General features: G+C 44.8%; 1 protein-coding gene across 1 annotated transcript in view; it reads left to right on the forward strand.

The window, feature by feature from the left end:
* Rft1 (RFT1 homolog) overlaps positions 1-25,741 on the forward strand; it is a 38,450-nt gene that overhangs the window by 3,126 nt on the left and 9,583 nt on the right. The window contains exons 2-10 of the mRNA XM_021203689.2: positions 1,920-2,005; positions 3,794-3,910; positions 4,877-5,066; positions 6,419-6,520; positions 10,648-10,785; positions 18,978-19,056; positions 21,970-22,020; positions 23,014-23,144; positions 24,604-24,748. Coding sequence (XP_021059348.1) covers positions 1,920-2,005; positions 3,794-3,910; positions 4,877-5,066; positions 6,419-6,520; positions 10,648-10,785; positions 18,978-19,056; positions 21,970-22,020; positions 23,014-23,144; positions 24,604-24,748 — 1,039 coding nt within the window. The remainder of the gene's footprint in view (positions 1-1,919; positions 2,006-3,793; positions 3,911-4,876; positions 5,067-6,418; positions 6,521-10,647; positions 10,786-18,977; positions 19,057-21,969; positions 22,021-23,013; positions 23,145-24,603; positions 24,749-25,741) is intronic.

Here is a 25,741-nt window from a genome sequence, read left to right on the forward strand (position 1 = left end):
AAAAAAAAAAAAAAACAAACCTCTGGGTAGTCCTAGGAACCTGGACTTTATTAGCCCAAACCTTTTTTCAGACCAACTAGAAGATACTGATATAACCTGAGACCATAAGTGTCTGGGACAATAATAGCTTCTTAAATGTACAATTTGTTTTTGGTTTGTTTTGTTTTTCCCCTGAGAGAGGATTTCTCTGTGTAGCCCTGGCTGTCTTAGAACTCGCTTTGTAGACCAGGCTGGCCTCGAACTCAGTGATCTTCCTGTCTTTGCCTCCTGAATGCTAGGATTAAAGGCGTGCGCCATGACTACCTGGCTAAATGTACAATTTGCAATCAGTATATATTATTGGACAAAATGGTGGGTTTTATAATTGTGTGTGTGTGTATGGATTTTTAAAAATTATCATAAAATGTAGATTGAGTGTTTTAGTTCAGTCTTATGGACTTCCTTAAGTTATAATGCTGATATTTACGGTAGCTTTGTAGCACATTTTATTATGTAATTTGTCTGAGCTAGCCGTGATGTAAATTTTATTGCCTTTAATTTCTACATTTAAAAAATGTCTTCACTTCTATAATCTTATTTTAGCCTTGTAATCAACCTTATAATATCTTTAACCTCATTTGACAGAGAAAATAGAAGCTTATGAGAAGTGGAAGAAGCTCCATGCATTTAAGAGCTAAGTAATGGGTGGAGACTCAGCTGAGGACTTTCTCTAATAAGACTATGAACTGGCTTCCAGCCACCAACACCGAGTGTGGAATTTGGCGTGTATATCTGAACTTACATGATTCTAAGAGGCTACAGGGCTTTCATCAGATAGAAAAGATCACCTCTGACTCCACAAACATGGTGATAATCTTGGCACTGGAGACCTGGCTGTTCTGTGACACTTTAGGAGTAGTGTTAATGACCTGGAGATTTTCAGATTGTGGTAGACCTCTAGTCTACACTGATTGAATCTTCCAAAATGGCAGCTATATGTATATATGGGTAACCGTGTGCGTGCTTAACACAGAGTTGATTTGTCATTTGTGGCTAGGAAGAAAGAACATGAACGAGACTTGCATTCTAACCAGCAGCTCCATTTGGGAGCCCCGTTTAACTGAAGCTTCCTGCTCTCCTATGTCTCATGGGAAGATCTCTTTGTTTAGGTGGTTTTCTTTAATGGACAGGCTTGAAAGTCTCAGGGCGTGTCCTTGTTAGATGACAGTAGCTGGACTCTGTTTTCCCATGCCCATTTTACATTATCTTATTACTACAGTTGTTATTTAAACAAAAAGTGGCAAGTGTTCAGTCCGCAGTGTTTCCTGTGTAAGACAAGATTAAGTAAATAAGTAAGGAGATTAAAATGTCCTTAGAATCCCTAAATATTGTCAGACAGAGAAGAAAGACACTAGGTCTCATATTCCTAGTGAGCCTGCTACGCTCTGCAGGCTCTTGATTTAGTGTGTAGTTTCTAAGTGGGATTTTGGGAGTGTCCAGTCTTTTGACTTTGACCTCCAAAAATGTGTTGGGCTGCATCTACACAGCTATCTTGGGACTCAAGTGGCCCATGGCCCATCGATTGGGTATATCTGGAGAAAGTTTTAGCTAGGGGCCTGACAGTGTGAACCACTATCACCATTCTCTCTTCGTCCCCTTGACTTTGAGCCTGAAGATACAATTTGCCAAGGCTTCTCATCTCTTTAAATAAGGGAGATTCCCAGATACCTTCCTGGGTTGTTTGCCCACTGCTCGGGATGCTGAGTGACTCTAAGGAACTACAGTTCACAGGAAGCAAGTATGTCAAGGTGAGCCTCTTAGAGAAGAGTCTTTATAGCCAAGCAGCTGGGCCATCATCACATCACGTCTGGAAGGACAGCTATAGGGTCCTCATAGTCAAGTCAATGCCTCAGACATAACTCACTTGTATTTTCTTACAGGTCTTGTTTCGATTAATCACCTTTATCTTGAATGCATTTATTCTTCGCTTCCTGTCAAAGGAGATTGTGGGCATAGTGAATGTCAGGTAAGAGGAGTGGATCCTGGCACTCTCCACAGCTGCCATCACCAGTCACGGGTTTTTCAGATTGTTCCCGTGTGCCCACTCAGATTTTAGAGTCCTGTGCCTTTCCCAAGAGCAGAGCGTTTCAGCAGTGCTGAGGAGTGCAGGGCGGGGGAGGAGCGGGCACTGCTGTGCTAATGGACCCATGCAGTGTTTTCCATTAGCGGCCTCCAAAGGCACATTTCTCCCTAGTGTTCTGGTTTTCCTGCTCTTAGGGCCCAGGAGAAGAGTGGGAGTAATTCATCGCAAACCTTGTCTCAGGTATAATCCTGTGTTCTTCTCCTGCTGACACAACACAGGAAACAGGAATTGTGTAGTTCGTGAGGATGTGTCTCAAAATGCAGGGTTGGGGACAGCCAGACGCCTTCACTTCTGCCTCAGTGATTTTGTAATTGAGCTGGGAACTGGGATCAGTGCTTGCATCCTTGTGATGAATTCTGTGGAAAGTAAACTTGTTTTGTCCTGTAAAACTCAGCTTATTTCTTCTCTGTTCTAGGACGCCCACACTTACTTTGTCTTCATAAGTCACACACACACACACACACAAAATGTATGAAATGATGTCCTTAGAATAGCTCAGCTTCTCATGTGTTTCTTTAGAGCCTGATAAACAAAGACAGCATGTTCTAGTCAGAATCTCATGCCTGCTATTTACCAACCAAATGCTCATGGTGTTTGTCAAAGATCCTGATGGCAGTTCTCAAACTTGGGACTGGCAGCACAGCCACTGGAGTTATGTACTAGGTAGGGTTCACTGACTATGAGGCAGTGGTGACAGAGGACCCACTGAGATATACTGTTTAAAAAGTAGGACGACAGAGCGAACAGATATTTCTCCCCATGCACTCTCCTCCAGCTTTCCAGGTGCCTGTCATGACAGCCTTAGCCATCTTCCCCACAGTAGGGCATGGCTTTGTCTCCTCATCTGCCATGCAGATGGGCTCCTGGGCAGTAGGTGCACTTGGACCACATCATCAGGCTGCTGGCTACAGAGGCAGGGAAACTCACTGGCTTTTCTCTAGGTGCGGGAAGACTGGCTCAGGTGCTGGCCCCTGCAAGGGGATCAGCAAGTCTTCCTGATGAGGACTACAGCAACCTCTGTAAGGGCTGCCTGCTATGGTGTTTGTCCTGAAAGTCTTTTGGCTAGGACCACTGTGTGATAGAACCCCTGCTTTGTTCAGAGGCTCCAGTGTCACCAGGAGGTCTCCTTATTATGTGGGGTGCTAAGCTTGTTTTGTTTTTCTCCCTCTCCTTACACCCTCTGCCATAACCTGCAGACTCTGGTCCCTGCAGAACTCACTATCTCACAGTCTGTGCCTCGATTAGTTCTAACTCAGGTTTTTATGTGGCTCGGAAGGATGGGGCTCAGCAGAGACACTGCCATCTGCATCCCCACCAGGAGTTTGGGAGTTTACTTGTTTTTCCCTGAAGTGCTGAAGATGCTAGGGAAGTGCTGTACCACTGAGCTATATCTTTGGTCTCCTTTGTACCTTTTTGGTTTGAGATAGAGTTTCATTGACATGCAGACTGGCTTTGAACTTATTGTATAGCCCAGCAGGCCTTGAACTTGCGGTCTTCCGGCCTTAGCCTCCCAAGTAGTTGGAATCACAGGACTATGACTCCAGGCTCATCACAAGTGGCTTATAATCAATAACTTTGCTTATTCCTGTTGCTAGGAAAATCTCAAAGGTTCTTTCAGTAAAACACTTTAAAAGCCAGGCGGTCTTCTTAGCTTCCACATTTGCTTTGTAGACTAACGCTGCTTTACTCAACCACAACCTTCCTGGCCAGGGAGGCCTTCCGAAGAGCTTGTCTGAGCGGGGGTGCCCAGCAGGACTGGAGTCAGACCGTCAACCTCCTGTGGCTAACGTGAGTTGTACTTCAGCACATGACCTGTGCCAGGAGTATGGTAGTGAAGTGACAGTACCTGCCTACAGCCAGTTGTCTCCAGACTGGTTCTGTAGTGGGTTCGGGGCTAATTTTAGTAGCAGAAGGGGAGAGTGTCTGGGTTGGAGATGCTGCTCGGTCTGTTTCTCTCGGTAGCCAGGAGGGTTTCGGACTGCAGTTCCTGGACTAGGTTTCTGGCCTACTGCTGGACTGATTTTATTCCTCATCTTTATGCCCTGTAGTTTCCCTGGAGCCTTTAGCAACTACTTAATATTTTTAAAAAGTCTGTCAAGGCTTTCTTTACATGTTTCTTCAACTCTTTAGAATGTTCTTGTAGACCAAGTATGTCAGCTGAAATTAATTTTTAATAAGTGGTTTTCTCGGCTGGATCCCTGCAGTGAGGCTGTTGGTCTTTCCCAGTGCCACCCTTGTGTAACTCTGTTGCTTCACAGAGATGCCTGTCAGAAGGGCTGGCAAGTGTCCATCTTATTAGCAAGATGGCTGTGCCTTGTGAAGCACATGAAGCGAGCACCGTACTGGGGACTAATGGTTATTTGGGGTGCAAGGCATTGTAGAATGTCTGACAGTCATTCTAAGCATGGGCAACAGGTGTTTTGTTTTTCTGGAAAGTTTCCTTATTGACTTAGTCTAAAGCAGTGGATACGGTGTAGGCTTCGGAGATAGATCATGCGTGGGTCTTGCTTCTGGTCTCGGCCACTTGTTTATAACCTTGGCCATGTTATCATCCCCTTTCAGCCTCAGGTTCCTTTTAAATGGGGAGAGTGACTGAGGATAATTGTGAAGTGTCAGTGCGCTCTTCCCTACTAGCAGAGTTACTGTGGTAACTATTTTTCTTAGAACTGTCTGTTTTCATTCACTATTACTGTTTTAATGTATTTTTATACTTAAAACTTTGTATATTAAAAATGATCTTTTCTATTCTTCTAGTGTCCCACTGGGTATATTTTGGTCCTCATGCTTGGGCTGGGTCTGGTTGCAGCTGCTTGAAGTGCCTGATCCAGATGTGGTCCCCTACTATGGAACTGGCGTGCTACTCTTTGGTCTCTCAGCAGTTGTGGAACTTCTGGGAGAACCTTTCTGGGTCTTGGCACAAGCACATATGTTTGTTAAGCTCAAGGTCAGTGAACCCCTTGTGACTGGGAAATGTGAGCAGTAATGGAAAGTGTGGGGTTTTGTTGTTGTTGATTGTTTTGGGACAGGGTCTTAACCATGTAGTCCACTCTGGCCTGGAACTGACAGAGATCCACTTTCTGAATGCTGGGACTCAAGGTGTGTGCTGTCATGCCTGGATCCATTGTTTGTTTTTATGTTATGCGTATGGGTATTGGCCTGTGAGTGAGTGCATCTGAGCATCATTTGGGTACCTAGTGCCTCCAGAGACCAGAAAAGGAGGTTAGATCTCCTGGAACCGGAATTACAGACAGTTGTGAGCCACCATATAGGTTCTGAGAACTGAAACCAGGCCCTCTAGAACAGAAGGAAGCCAGTGCATGTACCTCTTCAGCCTCCAGATCTGTGCTATTTTAAAGAAAGATTTTCATAGGAAAGAATGATTTTTCTAGATTTGATTGTAAATTGGGAAAAGGTAACATAATGGATTTGTTATTTTAAATTTGTCAGATGGGCTATGTTAAGATTTGTTTTTGCCAGTTGAGGCATGGCAGGAAACATGTATAATCCTAGTACTCCAGAGGCTGAGGCAGGAGGATAGTGTATTCAAGGCTATTTTAGGCTATTTAACAAGATTTTATCTCAGAAATCAAGTAGATGCCAGGGACATGGTTCAGTTAGTGGCTTGCTGTACAAGAATGAGGGCCTGCATCTCTATCCCTGTACCTATATTATAAGCCATGCTGTAGTCCCAGCCCTGGGAAAGCACAGGCAGGAAGGAGGGTCCTGGCTCTTACCTGACCAGCAGTCTAACCGAAATAGCAAGTTCCAGGTTCAGTGAAAGACATAGAGGGACACACCTGATCTTGACCTCTGGCCTCCATGTGTCCACACACATGCACCTGCTGCACACACATGCACACATATGAGTGCATAGAACACACACACAACCTGTGGTGGGGTGGTCACCTCTACCTCTCTATATTGTAAATAAAACACAGGTTCTGTAATGAGGAAGTTAACAGTTAGAATGGAAATTTAGGATTGCTATAGAACATTTCATATTTTTCTTGTGACCTTGTTTAGTTGTAAGTGATGTTTCTTTTCCTCTTTTAAAATACACTATTTAATGCATATATATATATATATATATATATATATATATAATCTTAAGGCACAACATACTGAAAATGAATGAACTACCCACCCACCCATTCCAAAAATAACTGTTCCTGTTGATGCTTATGCCCAGCCATGCCCCATTCCCTCTGTCAGGGTAGCCACCATGCTGAAGTTTGTGTTTGTTATGTCGTTTCATAGTCACTCTTTGATAACACCGCACCCTTTGTCTGTGTGCAGGTTCTTGCCGAGAGCATGTCGGTCATCCTCAGGAGTGTCCTGACGGCTCTTCTTGTCCTGTGGCTGCCTCACTGGGGTCTGTACATCTTTTCTTTGGCTCAGGTGAGAATTATGGCCTTACTCTTTACATGTCTGTCTTCCCTCCTTGTTCCCATTAGAATGTGCTTATGGTCACAGTATCCATGCTATGGGATAGTTGGGAACTAGAATCCTGGCTGGCTAGCACTCCTCCAGCTGCTCTGTCCGTCCTGCTTCACACACTGGTGTTCTCAGGGACCTGGGGAGGGCCATACGCTTGCTTTCTGATAGCCAGCATCAGAAACTCCTATTAGACGTTCTGTGGGCAGGTCAGTATCAGAATGATCTTTGATTGTCTTATGGGGGAGCAGGGGGAAAGGTAGGGGGTGGAGTAGAAATCAAATTGTATGTGTATTATTTTCCTTGATTTTCAATCAGCTGTTTGCAGAATAGGAGGAAACGCTGCCAAGTATATTTTAAACTTCTATTGAAATCTCACATAATTCAGAGAGAATGAATTGGTCCAAGCAAGCACATTTCCAGTTTGTAGCAATTTTGACTCCATCTTATATTCTGGTACAGCCCACAGTTCTACCTCTAATAAAGATATTGCTGGGGCTGGTGAGATGGCTCAGTGGGTAAGAGCACCTGACTGCTCTTCCGAAGTTCTGGAGTTCAAATCCCAGCAACCACATGGTGGCTCACAACCATCTGTAACAAGATCTGACTCCCTCTTCTGGAGTGTCTGAGGACAGCTACAGTGTACTTACATATAATAAATAAATAAATAAATCTTTAAAAAAAAAAAAAAAAAAAAAAAAAATTTTAAAAAAAAAAAAAAAAAAAAAAAAGATATTGCTGGAGTAAAATTACTGTTTTTAAAAATGAAGCCTAAAGTTGGGCTTGCTGGCACACACTGTAAGAGATGGAGGCAGACTGATTTCTATGAGTTCAAGGCTAGCCTGCTCTACATAGGTAGTTCCAGGCTGGTCAAGGCGTCATAGAGAGACCCTGTCTCAAAAACATAAACAAACAAACAAATAGTAAGTAGAAATGAAGCCTAAGATCAGATATTTATTTACCAGATATCAAAAAGACATACGAAGTGGTTTGCAGTGGGTTTTGTTTTGTTGAGATAGGCTCCTGCCACGTCGTCCAGGTTCACTTTGAAGTCAGTTTGTCTGCTTTTGTAGGCTTTCCTTTTTTTTTTGTTTGGCTGTGATTTTGCTTTGGGGACAGAGTTTCATACTGTGCCCCAGCCTGGCCTTGAACTTGTAGCAGTGCTCCTACATGAGCCTGGAAACTGCTAGGATTAGAGACAAGAACTCCGTGCCTGGATGAACTACTGTGTAGTTTTCTTTAGTGTTTGAGAAGGCAGGTGAAGTTGCTGCTTAGTAATGATTTACTTGACGGTCTTTCCTATGTCCTCTGAAAAATACTGATATTTTTTATGGAACACAAAAAGACTAGATATAAAATTAATTAAGAATGACAATTGCCCACAAAACCAATTTGCAAAGAGATACATAGTTTAGAGAAATTATCTAAATTGGTTGTTTTTCCATATCTTTTTGGATCTAGAACTGTAAATTCTACATTCACCATTACTCTTGTTTTTAAGCATTCTCTCTCGTAGAGCAGAAGTCCCTCAGAAATGCCCAGTATAGTTTGCTCTTACTTTGGGAAAGGCACTTGGTACAGAGTGTTTCTTTCTTTTCTTTTTTCTCTTTTTGGTTTTTCAAGTCAGAGTTTTTCTGTGTAGCCCTGGCTGTCCTGGAACTGACTTTATAGACCAGGCTGGCCTCGAACTCAGAGATCTGCCTGCTTCTGCACCCCCACGCCCTGCTGGCACTGTGTGTTTCTGATGTTACAGTTTCTACCCGAGATAGGGTCATAGTTCAATGAGGGAAACTGACTGAATGCATTTGTTTCCTTGCCGTGAGACTTTTATATAGTGAGTGAGCTCCACAGTACAATCATGGCCAAATGTGTACCAGGCAGTGACACTCACAGCAGCGTGTGAGCCCTGCCCAGGGCACTGGAGTCCCTTTGTCAAACCTGCCTCCAAAGTCTTCCTTAAACTGCCCATAAAACTCACCTTAGAGTAACTAAGGAATGCTCATTCCGACAGTAAGAGACAAGCCACTCAGTTAAAGACAGCAAAGAATTGGAACAGACATTTCCCCCAAGAAGGTGGACAAAAAGCACATGAAAAAAATTTCAGGGTCAATAATATTAAGGAAATGCAAATCAAAACCATAGTGAAGGCCTGGCCTGGCCTTTAAACCCAGTACTCGGGAGGCAGAAGCAGGTGGGATTATAGGAGTTTAAGGCTAACCCGGTCACCTTGTGAGGTCTACACAGAGAAAATCTGACTAACAACAAACAAACAAACAAACAAATAAATAAAAACCATAGTGTGTTATTTCTTCATACTTACTAGGGTGGGTAAATAATAATAACTGTAGGTAAGGTTATGAAAATTTGAAACTAGTACATTTCTGGTCTACATATAAAATAATGCAGCTTCCATGAAATGCAGTATGATAGTGCCTTTAAAAATTAAACAGATATAGCATATGCCACCATCCCACTCTTAAATATATATACCAAAGAGAATACTCACTATTCACAGTGGCCAAAAGGTTGACAATCTCAAATGGCCATTAACTGATGATTGGGTAAACAGAATTTGGTATATCCATCGAATGGAGCATTATTCAGTTCTAAGAACTGCCATGTATAGTGACAAACATGTCATCACAGCATCTGGAGTCAGAGGCAGGAGGGCCAGGGCAAGGTTGGGGTCAGCTTGGTCTACAGAGTTCCGGAACAGTCAGAGGTCCACGGTTCGAATAAAACATACTAAAGGAAAGAACTAGTCAGGCACGAGAAGCCACACATTGTATGATTCCATTAATGTATAATGTCTAGGACAGCAGGACCACAGACAGCACAGTAGTGGTTGCTCAGTGCTGGGGGAATGAGTTGTAATTGCTTAAAGGGTGCAGTTTCCTTTTGGGGTAATGAGAATGTTAAGGAATTAGGTAGTGGTGACATGCCAATGTTTGACAACAATGTAAGTGTACTACAAGCCGCTGAATCCTCTGGTTATAATGGTAATAGTTGTTATGTGCTTTCTCCTGATGGAAATAAAGGGAGGGTCCTGTGGTTGTGGTTCCCTGCCTTCAGATTGCCACTGTTTTCCAGAACTCAGCTCAGCAGGAAGGTGAGGAGAGGTGGAGAAGCACACTTATCACGAGGACGGGGTAGTGAGTAGCTCCCACTTACACTGCTTGGTTAAGGCCTTGAGGCCTGAGTGAAGACGGCTGGTGGAAGGCAAGCTTCCAGACTGGGATTAGAGCATATAGGACACGAAGTCGCCTACCAAAGACGACTCATTTCCCTGCCGTGTGCCTTTTGATGGGAGTTCCCTAGTATAGACAAGTAGAAAGAGGGGCTTGGGCTGGACAGTGTGGTGCTCACCCTCAACCACAGCACTCGGGAGGCAGAGGCAGGGAATCTCTGTGTTTGAGGCCAGCCTGATCTACAGAGTGAGTTCCAGGAGACCCAGAGCTATACAGAGAAACCCTGTCTTGAAAAATCGAAAGAAAAGAAAAAAAGGGATTTGGAGGTCCCAGTCCTGGAGCAAGGGTGCACTGTCATTCTCAGAAGTGACTGGTGGCAAGGGGCCCTTTGGGTACTCATTTCCAACCTTCAAACAAAAGCTAGTTGGCCACTTCTGACCAAAGGCAATTCTTTTGTCCCAGTTGGGTGGAGGGTGAGAAGTCACGACCCCACCTTTTCCTCTTGGAGCTCAAAGTAGCTGTCACCCTGCCAATGCCCTGGGTGGGGAGGAGAGAGCCAGTAGCTCTATTCTGCTTTGTAATCATAAATGGCACAGGTTCCACGGTTTATGGAAACCCCAGTCCTAAATGTTGGCAAATCCCGGCTGTCGGCAGTCAGGACACCTGGAGTCAGTTTGCTGGGTGGGTATCTGACGTCGAGCCGTTTGCAAGTACAGTGTTGGAGCCCGTGCAGAGGAGCTATGGTGGCGCTGGCTTTGAGTGAGTGGTGGGCTGTGCTTTGGAAGGTGCAGTTAATAGGACACTTTTATGTCTTGATTGACCTTGGAATAATATTGATAGTTCTGTTGTAATTATGCCTCTCTCGGAACAGTCCAATTCCAGCCCTTGGTTTTCTCGTTTCAGCTTCTCTACACAACTGTTCTGGTGCTCTGCTATGCCAGCTATTTAATAAAATTACTGCGTTCCCCAGAATCAACCAAGCAACTAACACTTCCTGTCTCCAAAGTGACACAACTGTTGCCCAGTATTTCAAGAAGCAGAGTGAGTAATGCATTTTGTTCACAGATGATGGTTTTCCTCGAGATAGAGAAACTAGCTGGCTTATTTTATAATAGGAAAGATAAATTTACAGATTGTATTTATTGCGTGCTTGCCACATACTAGGTCAGGATTTCCAAATCTTAGCACTGGTGATTTTTGCGCAGGGCCTGCTTGGTTATAGGAACTGTTATGCACCCTGGGATGTTTAGCATTCCTAATGCCAGTAGGTCTCCCCCCACCAGTGCAGCACTTACAGCACCTCCAGACACTGCCACATCTCCTCAGAGGCTCACCTGCTCCCAGTAGAGAAAAACTGTGCCAGGCCCTATGAATCCTTCACGTACCTCACCCAGTGCTTACAGCTCTGAAAGGCTAACATTTTCACTCATCGTGCATTAGGGTTAAAGAGCTAAGGCTGATCTAAGGCTGTACTTGTCCAGGGTGAGAATAGAGCAAAATTGACAGTCTGCAGGGGATCCAGCACCCATGTTCCACACCTGTGTCTTCTTCTCCAACCTTTTTCTTGGATTGACCTTTGACAGAGACAGTCCAGGATTCTGAGAATGCAGGGATAAGCCCCAGTGGTTGTTGTCTCATTTTGGACCTTTTTGAGACAAAGTCTTGCTATTTATCCCATACTGGCCTCAAGCTTGCAATCTTCCTGCTTCAGCCTCCTGAGTGCTGGTATGAAAGATAAGAAAGATAATGTCTGGCTTTGTTTTGTTTTGTTTTAATCTTGGAGTGGGGCAGTGTTTCACATGACAACTTAACCCATCAGACCAGAGGAGAAAGCTGGATGCTGACATGCAGGAGCGAAGCTTCACCAAGCTCTACCCTCCATCCCCCCTGGGCGGTTTGTCTTGTGTTTCCCACTCTGATGGGGTCAGTGCTGTTGCCAGCCTGGAGCCAGAGCCTCTCAGGGGACAGGGTACCATGTAGCTGCTTCATGCTGGGCACATGTCTTTTTCTCAGCACCTGTTCGCTTGTTTTTTGTTTGTTTCGTTGTAGTAGAAAGGTATCTGCTTCTCTTCTCTTTTGTGATGACTTGAGAAGGTAGCCAGGTGAGCTGGTGAGATGGCTCAGTGGGTAAGAGCACCCGACTGCTCTTCCGAAGGTCTGGAGTTCAAATCCCAGCAACCACATGGTGGCTCATAACCATCCATAACAAGATCTGACGCCCTCTTCTGGAGTGTCTGAAGATAGCTACAGTGTACTTACATATAATAAATAAATAAATCTAAACAAAAAACAAACAAACAAAAAAAAGATAAGAGAAGGTAGCCAGGTCTGTGGGAACAGAGTCTGAATTCATGGAGTCCTGTTACACAATGGTAAGGAAGGCCCAGGTATTAGATGTCAGAACCCGCTGTGTTCTCACTTGTTAGCAAGGAGTGCTCCATTCTCATCAGCTGGCTCTTAGCAGACCTTAACCGAGGACAGTTTTGGCCACCACTATGTCTCATTTGTGGGTGTAAATGGCTAGGACTCCAAATTAGAGGTGTCTCTTCCACACCAGGGCCTCCCAGTGCCCAATGTGACCTGATCAGCTTTATTTATTTATTTATTTAAGTACACTGTAGCTGTCCTCAGACACCCCAGAAGAGGGAGTTAGATCTTGTTACGGATGGTTGTGAGCCACCATGTGGTTGCTGGGATTTGAACTCTGCACCTTTGGAAGAGCAGTCGGGTGCTCTTACCAGCCCGACCAGCTTTTCATATTGACCAACCTCTCTGTTCTTTGGTATGTTTTGGAAAGGAGTGTTTGTTGAGTTGTTAATAGTTTCTTTACATGCCCAATAAGGGTAATAAGGATCCGTTCCTTATAAGGTTTTTAGGGCCTAATGAGATGAAGCCTGTACAGGCTTAACACTGGCCTGGCACAGGTCAGCATCACCATCTGAAGCAAGGCTAACACCATTGGCAGTGGTGTGAGCGCTTTACAGTTTAACTGAGAGTACCTGCACCTGCATCCTTGGGACAGCTGCCCCAATCCTGAAATGGCTGACTCCACGCTTGGTGTGATTCAGGTTGCAGATAGCCAGGAAGGGACATTTCTAGGCCTCAGAGAGTTTCCCGTTGATTTGGGAGGTAACAGGGGTAGATCTGAAGCCTGCAGACGCTGGCTTTTTGTTTCTTTGGTTTGGCGTTTTGGGTTTTTGCTTATTTGTTCTTTTGCCTGGCCAAGTGCTACCTCTTGAGCTCAGTCTTTTCTTATCATCTGAGTTGGTCGGGACTGTAGACTGCAACTACATAGTCTTTATTTTTAAAGTGAAACCGTTGGCTTCTGTGGCTCATGCAGCTCCTCTGAAAACATCAGGAGCTCTGAGAAGCTGTTTGTATTTTGAAAAAAAAAAAAACCATTTAAGATAAGCGTGATAGCATAGGCCTCTAAGCCCAGCTACTCAAGAAGCAAAGGTTGACGGATAAGAGTCCATGGAGTTCCTGGGCTGTCTGGGGAGTTCAGGACTGCCTGAACAGCTTAAAGAGACCCTGCCCCAAGGTTAAAATCAGGAAAAAGTCTGAGGATATAGTAATATTTGTAAGACCCTGCTATCGTCTCCATTCTACAGATGCGAGAGCTGGTGCTCAGAGGAGTTCAGTGACTGAACCCCAGACCAGGCAGCCTGTTCTGGAGCTACTTCCTTGTAATGCTTTCTCTGGACCATATTAGGTCTGTGTGCTTAACCAGTCTTCCAGAAGAATTGGGCTTATTGACCATGATAGTTTTTTATTTACTTAACGATTGGGAAGTTACAGGTAGAAACATTTCTCAGGCTTGTTATTTCTAAAGGGGTAAAGAGAGGAAGGGGTCTTAGGCCAGGTGTAGTGGTGTGTGCATTTAACCCCAACATTTGGGAGGCAGGTAGATATCTGTAAGTTCAAGGAGAACCAGCCTGGTCTGCATAGTGAGTCCCCGCTCCCAAAACGACAACAAAGCAAATAATAAGAAGAGAATAGCCTGCATTCGGCTCTCCCACGAGCAGCATTCCTGCATGGCTCCTTGGAGCAGATCCTCTGTAAACTGCTTACAGTCGTCTGCAAGAAAGACAGCTGGACCAAGTGTTATGGTTTCCTTTCCTAGTCTTCTAGAATTACGGGTGTTTTTTTTTTTTTAATAGGTATTCATTTGGATTTATAATAAACTAACGGTACCTCAAATGATGACCACTTTTTATATTCTTTGGCATGTCTGAGTAGCTTGAAATATTTAAGTAAAGCCGCAGCATTCACCACAGCAAGCATGTGTTCAGCTTGAGTCCATGCAGAATTGCCGTGGTGGAGACCTGAGACACTCAGCCAACCACACTGCAGGACTGCATTTGGTGCCATCAGAGCAGACGATCAGGGTGGATGGAGAGTTCTGTCTGGGAGCTTTCAGGAAGGCTTCCTGGAGGAAGCTGCCTTTGAGCTAGAGCAGAAGTGGACATGCTTAGGAATGTGTGGTGATACATAGAACCACAGGAAGGAAATAGATACGCTCAAGCCTGTTCTGTGCCCCTCGTTGGGTTGGGATTGAAATATGGAGATAGTGGGGGGATTGAGTAGCTCAGTCAAGGAGAGGGAAAGAAGGGTGGGTGGAGCTTACAGAGGGAGGTGGACATGGCATGTGGACTGTCAGCAAGTGGCAGTGACTTCAATAGAGTAGAGTGTGACCCTGTTGGAGCAGTAGAACTTACGGGTGGTTTGGTTTGCTTTTAGAATGCAAAAAGATTTGGCATTTTTAATTTTTAAAAATTAAATTTGTTCTTCAACAGTTTTGTACATGTATGGTACTTTACTGAAAGGCTCTGCCTGTCCCAGGCCCCTCATCTACCCTGCCATTTCCTACAGACCTCTTTCTCATTTCATGACTCAAATGACCACATTCTCAGTCCCTGAGTGCCTCATCCACCCTGGGCATCTGTTCCAAGGACACCAAATGATGCAGTGTGGGTGGCTGAGTGTCTCGGGTCTCCACCATGGCAATTCAGCATGGACTCATGCTGAAGACATGCTGGCTGTGGTGAACTCCGCAGCTTCGTTTTATTTTGTGATCCATTGAGTTTAGCAGGGGCTTGTGTGTGGCCGTGGGTTTGGAGTTATCATTGGAACCAGGTGGGCATATGATTGCAGACAATGGTTCTCCTTCTCCCAGAATCTAACAGGGCCTACGGTAAGCCAAGCTAGCCTCTAACTATGCAGCTGAGGATTCCCTTGAACTTGTGAATCTCTTGTCCCTACTTCCTGAGTGCTGGGTTACAGACATGGGCTGTCACACACATCTGAAGGTTTTTAATGGTGCCATGTAGAGTAACCTCGTGGTATCTCGTTTTTCTTTCTTTCAGTCCCCTACCAGCTTCATCAAATAGGACTTGTCTCTTTCTTTTGAGACAGGGTCTCACCTTGGAGCTGGCTAGGCTCTTAGTCCCTCCTGCTTCGGAGTTTGAGTGCTTTTACTACAGGCATGTGTCACCATGTCTAGCTGACCTTAAATGTGAGGTATAACTTAATCTCATTTTGTAGCTGATATAACTTAGCAAAAGGCTTAGCAAAGTTACCTGTCTTGCCTATGGCCGTTGGGCTACGTCAAGAAGCAGATTAAGCCCTAGACTCTAAGCTTGATGCCAAAGCCTAAGCCTATAGTGAAAGGATGCACTAGACAAGTTGTAAGTGAGACATCTCTGTGGGAGACAGGAAGTGATGAGGATGGTCCTGAGGTGGCAAGTCTGGGGCCGTCAGTGGCCTGTAAGGACTGGGGTAGGAAGAGAAAGGGGAAGGGGGGTGCTGTATGGGGTGGAGGAGGTGATGGCCCGTGGCCTCCGCTTCCCAATGACTTAACAGTGTGGGAGGCACTCAGCTGATCATCCTGAGTCACAGAAGTTTGGGAAGGGAACAGTGACTCAGCAGGATGAGCCTGGCTCCTTCTCAGCCTTCCCTACAGTTACTGCCGAGCCATCACCTTTCACCTCCCAAGCCTCAGAGTTTCCATTAGCACAGCAAGCTCTAGAATGTCTGCTTAGGAACGGAGTGCAATCGTACCAACCCAGCTTTGCTAACTAGTCTCCTCCTTCATCCCAGCAAGAGCCCCTCTGACTAGAAGGGGACAAGTCCCCAGAATTCGCTTCTTCTTTTCTACCCCTCAGTGGCCTGAGAACCAGAGCCCGAGAGTAGACTTCCTGTGAATGTATCCTTAATGAACACTTCGGCTGTAGTAAGCAGGGTGGCCATTCCTTCTGAACCGCAGGCCATCGACATTGAAGCATTAGGAGAGGAGTTCCTTTTATAAGCTTCCAGATTAGAGTCGCTCTCTCAAGGACTTTCTCTTTAGAAAGCTGAATTATTTCCCCAAACACATTTACTACTTACTGGCAGGCGTCAGGCAGGCAGGCTTCAATAGGAGCATAATGGGGTCTGGATGACTGGCTCAGACCTCTAATCCCAGTGATGAGAGTGTGAGGAGAAAGAATACTTGCAGATTTTTGAGGCCTGCCAGGGCTACCTAAGTGAGACTGTCTTGGCGGGACAGACACACACGCACACGCGCGCGCACACACACACACACACACACACACACACACACACACGATCCCAGAGCCAATAGGCAAATTTCAGCTGTTCATTTCCTTTGAAAACAGCACAGGAGCTACAGCACTGACCCCTCAGAGCCCTGCGCCAGTACAGAGAGGATGGGAAAGAGATCTACGCTTTCACTTCTCCAGAGCAGCCCAGGGACAGAATGTCTGAGGATTAGTGGTCCACAGTGCCTTCTTGTGGTGATGTCTGGCAGCTCTTGTTCTGGGGAAAAGCAATGGCTGGGCAGTGTTAAACATCTTGACTCAATGTTTCTGCCTGGGGAAGGCTTACTTCGGGGCTAGAGATGCCTTGGCACCTGCTCAGAGCTCACTGACTCCCCACAGACAGTGCAGTCTGGGAGGACTCAGGTCTGTGTTCTTCTTGTCTATAGGAAAAGAGAAGAGGAATCAGGACTGAGAGGAGCCCTGTGTTCTTAGAGGTGTTCTAGTTGTCTAACCTGAGCTTCAAAGCGGGACTGTGAGCACTTTGGAATAGAGGCAATAGTAAGGTTAGAATACACACTGCAGATTAAAGGTTAGAGTGGAAAAAGTAGCGTGAAGTGCTGCATACATAGTTCTTCATATTCAGCACACGGCAAAAGTGGGATTTTGAGTTAGTACACTAGCACTGGGAAGCAGGATGTGATGGTGTGCCTGTAATTCCAGCACTGGATAGGTGGAGGCAGGAGGATCAGGCGTTCAGTGTCATCCTCAGCTTAGCTACAGATTGAGTTCAAGGCTCCATAAGACCCTACCTTAAAAGTAAGAACAGGGCTAGCTCATCTGTTAGGGTTTTTGCTTGGCTTCAATTTCCAACACCATATGAATCAGGTTTGGCAGTGTGGGACTGTGATCCTAGCACTTGGGAACGTGAGGCAAGAGGATAGGGTGTTCAAAGTCATCCTTAGCAAATAAGTGGCTCAGTTGGTAAAGTTGCTCTTGTCAAACAAACTTGGTAAACTAAATTCAAACCCTGAAATCCATGTAAACATAGGAGGAGAAAACTGACTACAAAGGTGTACTGGTTAGTTCTGTGTCAACTTGACACGGCTGGAGTTACCACAGAGGAAGGAGCTTCAGTTGGGGAAGTACCTCCATGAGATCCAGCTGTAAGGCATTTTCTCAATTAGTGATCAAGGGGGAGGTCCCCTTGTGGGTGGTGCCATCTCTGGGCTGGCAGTCTTGGGTTCTATAAGAGAGCAGGCTGAGCAAGCCAGGGGAGGCAAGCCAGTAAACAACATCCCTCCATGGCTTCTGCATCAGCGTCTTCTTCCTGACCTGCTTGAGTTCCAGTCCTGACTTCCTTGGTGATGAACAGCAGTATGGAAGTGTAAGCTGAATAAACCCTTTCCTCCCCAACTTGCTTCTTGGTCATGATGTTTGTGCAGGAATAGAAACCCTGACTAAGACAAAAGGTGTCCCCTGACTGCCACACACGTGTTGTGGCATGCATACCTACCTGCCTGTATTATGTGCATGCGCGCGCGCACACACACACACACACACACACACACACACACACACACATAGCATTTTGTTTTGTTTTAGCCAGACCTTTAGCTACTTTATAGGCTCCTTTTTCTATCATCCTTCTCTCCCCTTATCCCTTCCAACCCCAACACTAAGTTGGAGAGAAAGACTAGAGGGGAAAGGGGGCATCGGTATTGTTAGACAGCCTCCTATTGATTAGGGGTGTCAAGGTCCTTGGGCAATTTCGATATTTGTCAGACTATCTCCAGCCAGCAGCAGAAGAAGTAGCAGCTGTCTTACCCCTCTCAGGGATCTAGCATTTTTATGCCCTCTTAAGAGTGTTCAGCATTCTGAATGTCATATACTTGCAGAAACTATCTGCAGCTGGCAGAATCACACCCCTGCCAGAGCACAAGGCAAATCATAGTCTGCCACTATGGGCAATCTAAAGCAGCCCCATACCCCATGCCTGGAATTAAAATAAAAACATATTCCTATAACATTTCTATGTTTTTAAAGAAACCAAAATTCTCACTACATATTTTAATTAGCTAGGTATGGTGTTGTATATTTGTAATCTCAGTAGGCCGAGGTAGGAGGGTCATAAATAAAAAACAGCCTGGGTTACATAGTGTAGTAACTAATATTGATTGTTAACCCAACAGGAACTAGAATCATATGGAAAAGGAGCCTCTGGGCATGTCTAGGTTAGGTGAATTGGGATGGGAAGGCCCCATGAGTTGGAATCTCGAAGTTTCCGTCTATGATCAGTTGGTTCTGAGGCTCTGGGCCTGTGTTAGGGTAGAACACTGTCGCAGAAGTGCATGGCTGAGCAAAACAGTTTTCCTCCTGACCAGGAAGGGAAAGAAAAGAAGGGGCTGGGGTCCCACAGTGCCCTTCAAAGCACATCCTTAGTGGCCTAAGCCCTTCTCTCTGGGCATCATTAAAAGGCTCTGCCACCTTCCAATCAGGTCAACATATGGCCGTAGATAACCTTCAGGCTTCAAATTTTATCCCTCATATAAATTTTCTGGTATGTTTGGATGTCTTCTATGCTCTTAGCACTGAGTGAAAATTCAGTGGAAACTATTCAAGTTGGGGCCTTATGGACCGCTCAGGCTTAGATTTGAAATGCTGGAGATTTTGTTTTATGCTTCATTTTTCTTTTAGGCATTTGTCAATTGGAAGGAGGCTAGATTGACTTGGAGCTTCTTCAAACAGTCATTCTTGAAACAGATTTTGACAGAAGGTGAGTAAAGTAAAAGTTCACAGTGAGCCATTGGGAGATCGTAGAAGATACAAAAGGATTCCACAGGACCGCTGACATGCAGGACGGCTGACAGCAGAGCACTTGTCTGGGGCCCGCCTGCAGCAGAGGACCCTTAAAGACGTGCTTGCTTATCTGCTTTTAAGTAAGATAGGGACGCAATATTTATTTAACTTTATGTTTCCTCTACCTTAAATCTCTCCACAGCCTTACAGAGGGTATTCTCTCCCTCTGTTTAGGGATGTGGAATTGAAATCCAAGTCTTTGTCAGTCAGCTTTCTGTTACTGTGGCAGAATACCCAAGGTGATGAGCTTAAAGGGAGGAAAGGTTCAGTGTGGCCACAGCTTTAGCCCATGGTTACTCGGCCTTGTTGCCAAAGTGAAGCAGTGTGTCATGGTGCTAGTGTATGCACACAAGGCTGCTGTGTGTCATGGTGCTAGTGTATGCACAAGAGGCTATTGTGTGTCATGGTGCTAGTGTATGCACACAAGGCTGCTATGTGTCATGGTGCTAGTGTATGCACAAGAGGCTGTTGTGTGTCATGGTATTAGTGTGTGCAGACAAGGGTGTTGGGAAGCAGTTTTAGTATGTCCTTCAACAGTATGCTCCTGTGACCTGGCTCTCTCCCTCTAGGCTCTATCTCCTGAGGGTTCCAGGAGGCCCAAGGACTGGGCTCAAAGCTTAAATACATGGGACTTGGAGGAACACTTTACACCTAAGCTGCAGCAAAACCTAACTGGAAAAGCCCATAGTAAATCTAAATTTACTACATTTATTTATTTATTTTGTTTTTCGACACAGGGTTTCTCTGTATAGCCCTGGCTGTCCTGGAACTCACTTTGTAGACATGCGCCACCACGCCTGGCTTTTTCAGCCATTTTAAGAACGATTTTGTTTGTGGTAGTGAGAGCATATATGCTTCCACCCCACGTATCCTGTACACTGCTGGGTGCTGAGAACAGCCACAGATAAGCAACAAGCCATGGCCTCAAGAAGCTTCTCTTGCCAAAGCCACTGCCATGAAGTACTTAGCTGGTACATGGCTGTGGGCTGTGCTAGAGCTCTGTTAAGAAGCCAAAGAGGAAAAGAGATGTGGACATCTGAGAGGTCTCCTGTCCAAGGGAGCTCTCAGGATGAGGAGGAGAGCCCATAGTCCTGCCAGAAAACAGGGAGGGGCCTGAAAAAACCCATTGTAGAAGGTGAAGATGCTCCAGTCAGTTGGGTTCAGACTGAACCCAGGATGACAGTGTGATGGGGTAAGGCTGAAGAAAGCTGGAGTTAGTATATAAAAGACCTCCAGTGCAGAATTAAGGCGCCTCAGTGCTTTGCAAGTATTAAGGAAGAATTTGAAGATGTGGACTCAGGGATTGACAGGGGATTTTACAGTTGTCCCTTGGTATCAGGTTTTGGTTCTTAGACCAATCCCAGATATTTTAAAATCTAAGGTGCTCAAGTCCCTGTGTAAAATGGTGTGTTTTTTGTGTATAACCTAGACATACTCTTCTTTATGCTTTCATTGTACCTAGTGCAATGCAAGTGCTATGCAGAGCTATTGTTACACTATTTGTTTAGGAAATAATTTATTATTTGTTATTATTATTAATAATAATAAAAGCATACATACACATAAAGTCATATTCAGTGCAAATGCACTTTTTGGAATGTTTTTGATTTATAGTTAGTTGAATCATTAGAATCACAAACCCTCAGATATGGAGGCTGGCTGTATTTACAAAACCTAGAACTGTTTGAAGTTAGAGGGTCAGAATAGCACAGAGATAGGACCTAAGAAGTCCCTGTCACAGTTGTCTTTACAGGGAGACAGGTCGGAGAGAGGAGTCTTGAGAGAAGAGGGAATCTGGCCTTATAATGATTTCTTTTTGAGTTCCCAGGAGGTGAGAACTTAATCTTTGGGGTTGTGGCCACTGTTTGGTGCCCTGTCTCTGTCATGGCCAGGGTGTTTCATTTGTGGAAAAGAAAATTCAAGCTAGGCATGGTGACGTACACCTTTAATAACAGCATTTGAGAGGCAGAGGCAGGTGAATCTCTGAGCTTCAGGCCTGCCTGGTTTATAGAGTGAGTTCCAGGAAACACAGAGAAACCCTGTTTCGGAGAGAGAGACAAAGGCAGAGAGACAGACAGAGACCAGAGAGACAGACAGAGACGAGAGAGACAGAGAGACAGACAGAGACGAGAGAGACAGAGACAGAGTTAGAGAGAGTATCTGGCCTCCCTTAAGACTTGGAAGCCGTTTTCACCTTTAACATTTGAGCAGTCTCCCCTTTATTTTATTGTTAATAGTATGGTTTTGAAATAATTTTTTTTTAAGAGATATTTATTTATTTATTTAATTATATGTAAGTACACTGTAGCTGTCTTCAGACACTCCAGAAGAGGGCATCAGATCTCGTTACAGATGGTTGTGAGCCACCATATGGTAGCTGGGATTTGAACTCAGGACCTTTGGAAGAGCAGTCGGGTGCTCTTACCCGCTGAGCCATCTCACCAGCCCCTTGAAATAAATTTTGCTTGTTTTTAATTTGGCTTCAAGATTCTGTCAATAAAGACCTCAGCACTTTCTGAACTGTTGCCATGAGATACTGTGAAATCAGTGTTAGAACATTGATCTTTAATTGGTTATCTGATGCTTCTCTGAGAGTTTTTGTCAGCTGGAGCCAAGCATGGTGACCCACACCTATCTGCCCAGCACCAGGAAGGTATGGCAGGACGTTATCAAGTTCAAGTCCATTTTTGAACTAAAACAAACAAACCAACCAACCAGGCAGTGGGGGTGGGTATTTACTACTTGAAAACATCGTCAGATCATAGTGAAAAGGAAAGAAAAAAATGAATGCTGCATTGGAAATGCTGATCCCTTTACTTTTCTATTACAGGCGAGCGGTACGTGATGACATTTTTGAATGTGTTAAACTTTGGCGATCAGGGTAAGATGTAAGTCTGTAGTTTTTTCATTACAGGTGAACACCATTAAGAAGTACTGGGTCTTTGATGATACCCTGTCATGTGACTTGAGTGAAAGTCTTGTTGGTAGCCAGGCGTGGTGGCGCACGCCTTTAATCCCAGCACTCGAGAGGCAGAGGCAGGCGGATTTCTGAGTTCGAGGCCAGCCTGGTCTACAAAGTGAGGTCCAGGACATCCAGGGCTACACAGAGAAACCCTGTCTCGAAAAACCAAAAAAAAAAAAAAAAAAAAAAGGAAGTCTTGTTGGGACCCTCCTTCTCTACCTGCTTCCTACAGATCTCTGGTACCCATTTTGAGGGCTTTAGAAGGGAAGATACAGTGGCTCATCTTCATGGTCATAAAGATCTGCTCCCAGTCAGTGGGCTTGGATAAATCCCTCAGGGTTTGTTTTATATTTATTTTTCAAGTGATACCAGAGTCATCCAAATAAAAGTAACAAAAAAGGAGAAAAAAGGGGAGAAAGTCAAGAAGGAAACATTGGATCAAACTGATAACAGTCAGATTGGAATCAGTGACATATTTTAAAGGGCTAATGATAATCGTGCCACTGTCTCGACTGTATTAATGGGAGGGTTGTGGTTGTAATGTATAGGTTTCGCAAGGTGCTACCACTTGGTACATAGATCTACCATTTCTTCAACCACATGTGGAGGTACAGGTTTTCTCACAATTTATAACCTTGGCTGGGGCAGCAGCTCGGTTAATAGAGTGTTTGCCTGGCATGCACAAAGCTGAGTTCAGCCCCAGCACCACAGAAAGTGGGTGTGTGCTGCACACCTATTACCCTAGCATTTGGGAGGTACAGGTAGGAAGTCAGAAATTCAAGTTTTTCTTGGATACATAGAGAGTTCAAGTCTAGCCTGGGCTACATGAGCTAAACAATTAAATATTAAATTAGAAAAATAATTTTGACATAGTGCTATTAGTGACTATTACTTCTCCCTTTTGTTTTGTAGGTGTATATGACATAGTGAATAGTCTCGGCTCCCTTGTGGCCAGGCTAATTTTCCAGCCAGTAGAGGAGGGTTTCTATATATTCTTTGCTAAAGTGCTAGAGAGGGAGAAGGACGCCTCACTTCAGAAGCAGGTACGTCGTCGTAGGCTCTCATGTCAGCTCTCAGATTGTAGCCAAGTTTAATCCTTGAAGTTCTGATCCTCCTGCCTCCACTTCCTAAGTAGTGGTGTCATTCTTCTGACACATCTGCTGTGGGCAGGACCCAAAGCTCCTGGCAGTCCTTTGTATCTCAGCCTTTGTCCTCCTAGGTGACCTGACTCTTTGTTTAGTTAATTAGCTCTTTGGTCTTTTGAGACAGGGTCTTATTCAGAATGTGTCACCACAGGCAGTTTATGCCATGTGAGGGAGCCACTCAAAGTTCTGTGCATGGTAGGCAGGCACTTTCCCAACGGAACCAGACCCCCGGCGCTGGAGCCACTGAAAATCCTGACTGACTTTCAAAAGCTTTTTAACTTTTATTATTATTAATTTTTTTTTTTTGATTTACCATGTATGAGTATATAGGTGCAGCTGTCGTGCATGCACATGTAGAGACCAGACAAGACCTCAGGTGTCTTTTGTATTTTCTTTGCTTTGTGCCTTGAGATTGGGTCTCTCACTGAGCCAGAAGACACCATTTTGCCTAAGCAGGCTGGCCAGCGTGCTCTTGGGGTCATTTCCACTCCTCAGTGCTGGGGATGCAGGTACATGAAGCCACGCCTGACTTGTTAAATTTTTCTTTCTTTTCTTTTCTTTTCTTTTCTTTTCTTTTCTTTTCTTTTCTTTTCTTTTCTCTTCTCTTCTTTTCTTTTCTCTTCTTTTCTTTTCTTTTCACATAGGTGCTGAAGATCTGAACTTAGGTCCTCAGGCCTCATGCTTGCAGAGCAAGCACCTTACCTGAGGGGCCTCCCTTCTGCCCCTTCTGACTTATCCTGGAATTAAAAGCAATCTAGGTCTGCCTCTTACATGTCTTAGAAGATATTTTACAAAATACAGTTTATGCCCGGTATCTAAAAGTAAAATCTGGTTCTCTCTTGGGCTGAGGGACATTTTCCTAAGTGTACATTGACAATGACAGAATCTCCAGCCATCAGTCAGAAGCACAGACCTGGCTAGTATTAATGAAAATGCAGAGGGTAAAGCAGGTGTTTCCTTAGCAACAGTGTTGCAAGTGGTGACAGCTAAGCCTCCCTCATGCTTCTTACTGTGAGACTTACTTCTCCCTTTTATTTGCTAATTGCCATAAAAAAACAAGTACCGGCCAGGGCAGTGGTGGACATCTTTAATCCCAGCACTTGGGAGCCAGAGGCAGGTGGATTTCTGAGTTCGAGGCCAGCCTGGTCTACAGAGTGAGTTCCAGGACAGCCAGGGCTACACAGAGAAACTCTGTCTTGACCCCCCCCCCCCAAAAAAAAAAAAAAAAACAAAAAACAAAAAACAAATACAGCCTCTATTCAGCAACAGAGCCCTTGCTCTCCAATGGTGCAGGAAGAGGCTCTTCAGCTCTTCAGCTCAGATCCCAGCTCACTTCCTTCCCTTTCCCCTGGCACAGGATGATGTTGCTGTGGCTGCTGCAGTTTTGGAGTCCCTCCTCAAGCTGGCCTTGCTGACTGGACTGATCATCACTGTTTTTGGCTTTGCCTATTCTCAACTGGCTTTGGACATCTATGGAGGAGCCATGCTTAGTTTGGGATCCGGTATGTGCTAGATTTGGTGAGGGGCTTGTTCTGATTTCTGAAGAGAAATCGGAGTGTCTCATGAAATTCAGGCCCTGTGCATATTTGTGCCATTGTGGAGAGAATTTTTGAATAGCTGGGGCTTTGGGCTGTTCCTCACTATCTGTGCACAAGAAGGGTGCCGGAAGTGCTTCACCAGGGAGATCAGTTCTCCACCCTCACTTAAAGAAGTGCTGAGTCCTCCTTGCTGTTGGCTTTCTTCTCAGGCCTAAAATGTATTTTGCCAAGTGTTTACCTGTGTTTCCTCTAAATGAGGAGGAAAGCAGAGAGTGGGCTGTGAGTCTCTACTAAACACATCTGAGGATAGTTAACTCCATGCAGATCTCAGGGTGTGATGAGCCAGAACCTTGGAAAGATAACCCATAGTCCTTTGCCTAGAATAAAATTGATCTCTGCAAGTAAAGTTGTATATTTAATCTACTGACTATTGGTTTGGAAGGAGAAAAGCGTGGACTGTATCTACATTGAAATACTTGGTTCCCAGGCTGCTGAGAATTCTGCTGCACTTGCTAGTCCTTGGGGATTTTCACCCATTTCAAAATGTGCTGAGCTCTAGGCTGACCAGCCATTTACAGGTTTTATCCTGAGATGAGCAAGGATGTCTTTACTTACTCAGATCACTAGACAAGAGCTACAGGATTCTCTGCTGCCCCATCTCAGCATAAAGGGCCTTGTCAGGACAATTTTACACTTCCATGTGCACAGTTGCCACTGTGGGTATTGGAGAAAAAAGGACCATGTTCCTACACCATAGCAAAGGTTGTTAAATTCGAGGAAACACCCACTATGAAGCCTGTGGTATAGTTTGTGGCTTCTTGGGGTGTGTGCCTTAAGCGCTCATGTCCATCAGGCAACTGCTGGGAGGCTTCATTAGGAAGCCATCAGGACGTTTACATACAGAGATTGGAGATCCAACTTTTAAACCAGCTCCGCCTCAAAGCAATCTCCAAGAAC

The sequence above is a fragment of the Mus pahari genome, chromosome 8 (assembly GCF_900095145.1).
Source record: "Mus pahari chromosome 8, PAHARI_EIJ_v1.1, whole genome shotgun sequence".
NCBI classification, from domain to species: Eukaryota; Metazoa; Chordata; class Mammalia; order Rodentia; family Muridae; genus Mus; species Mus pahari.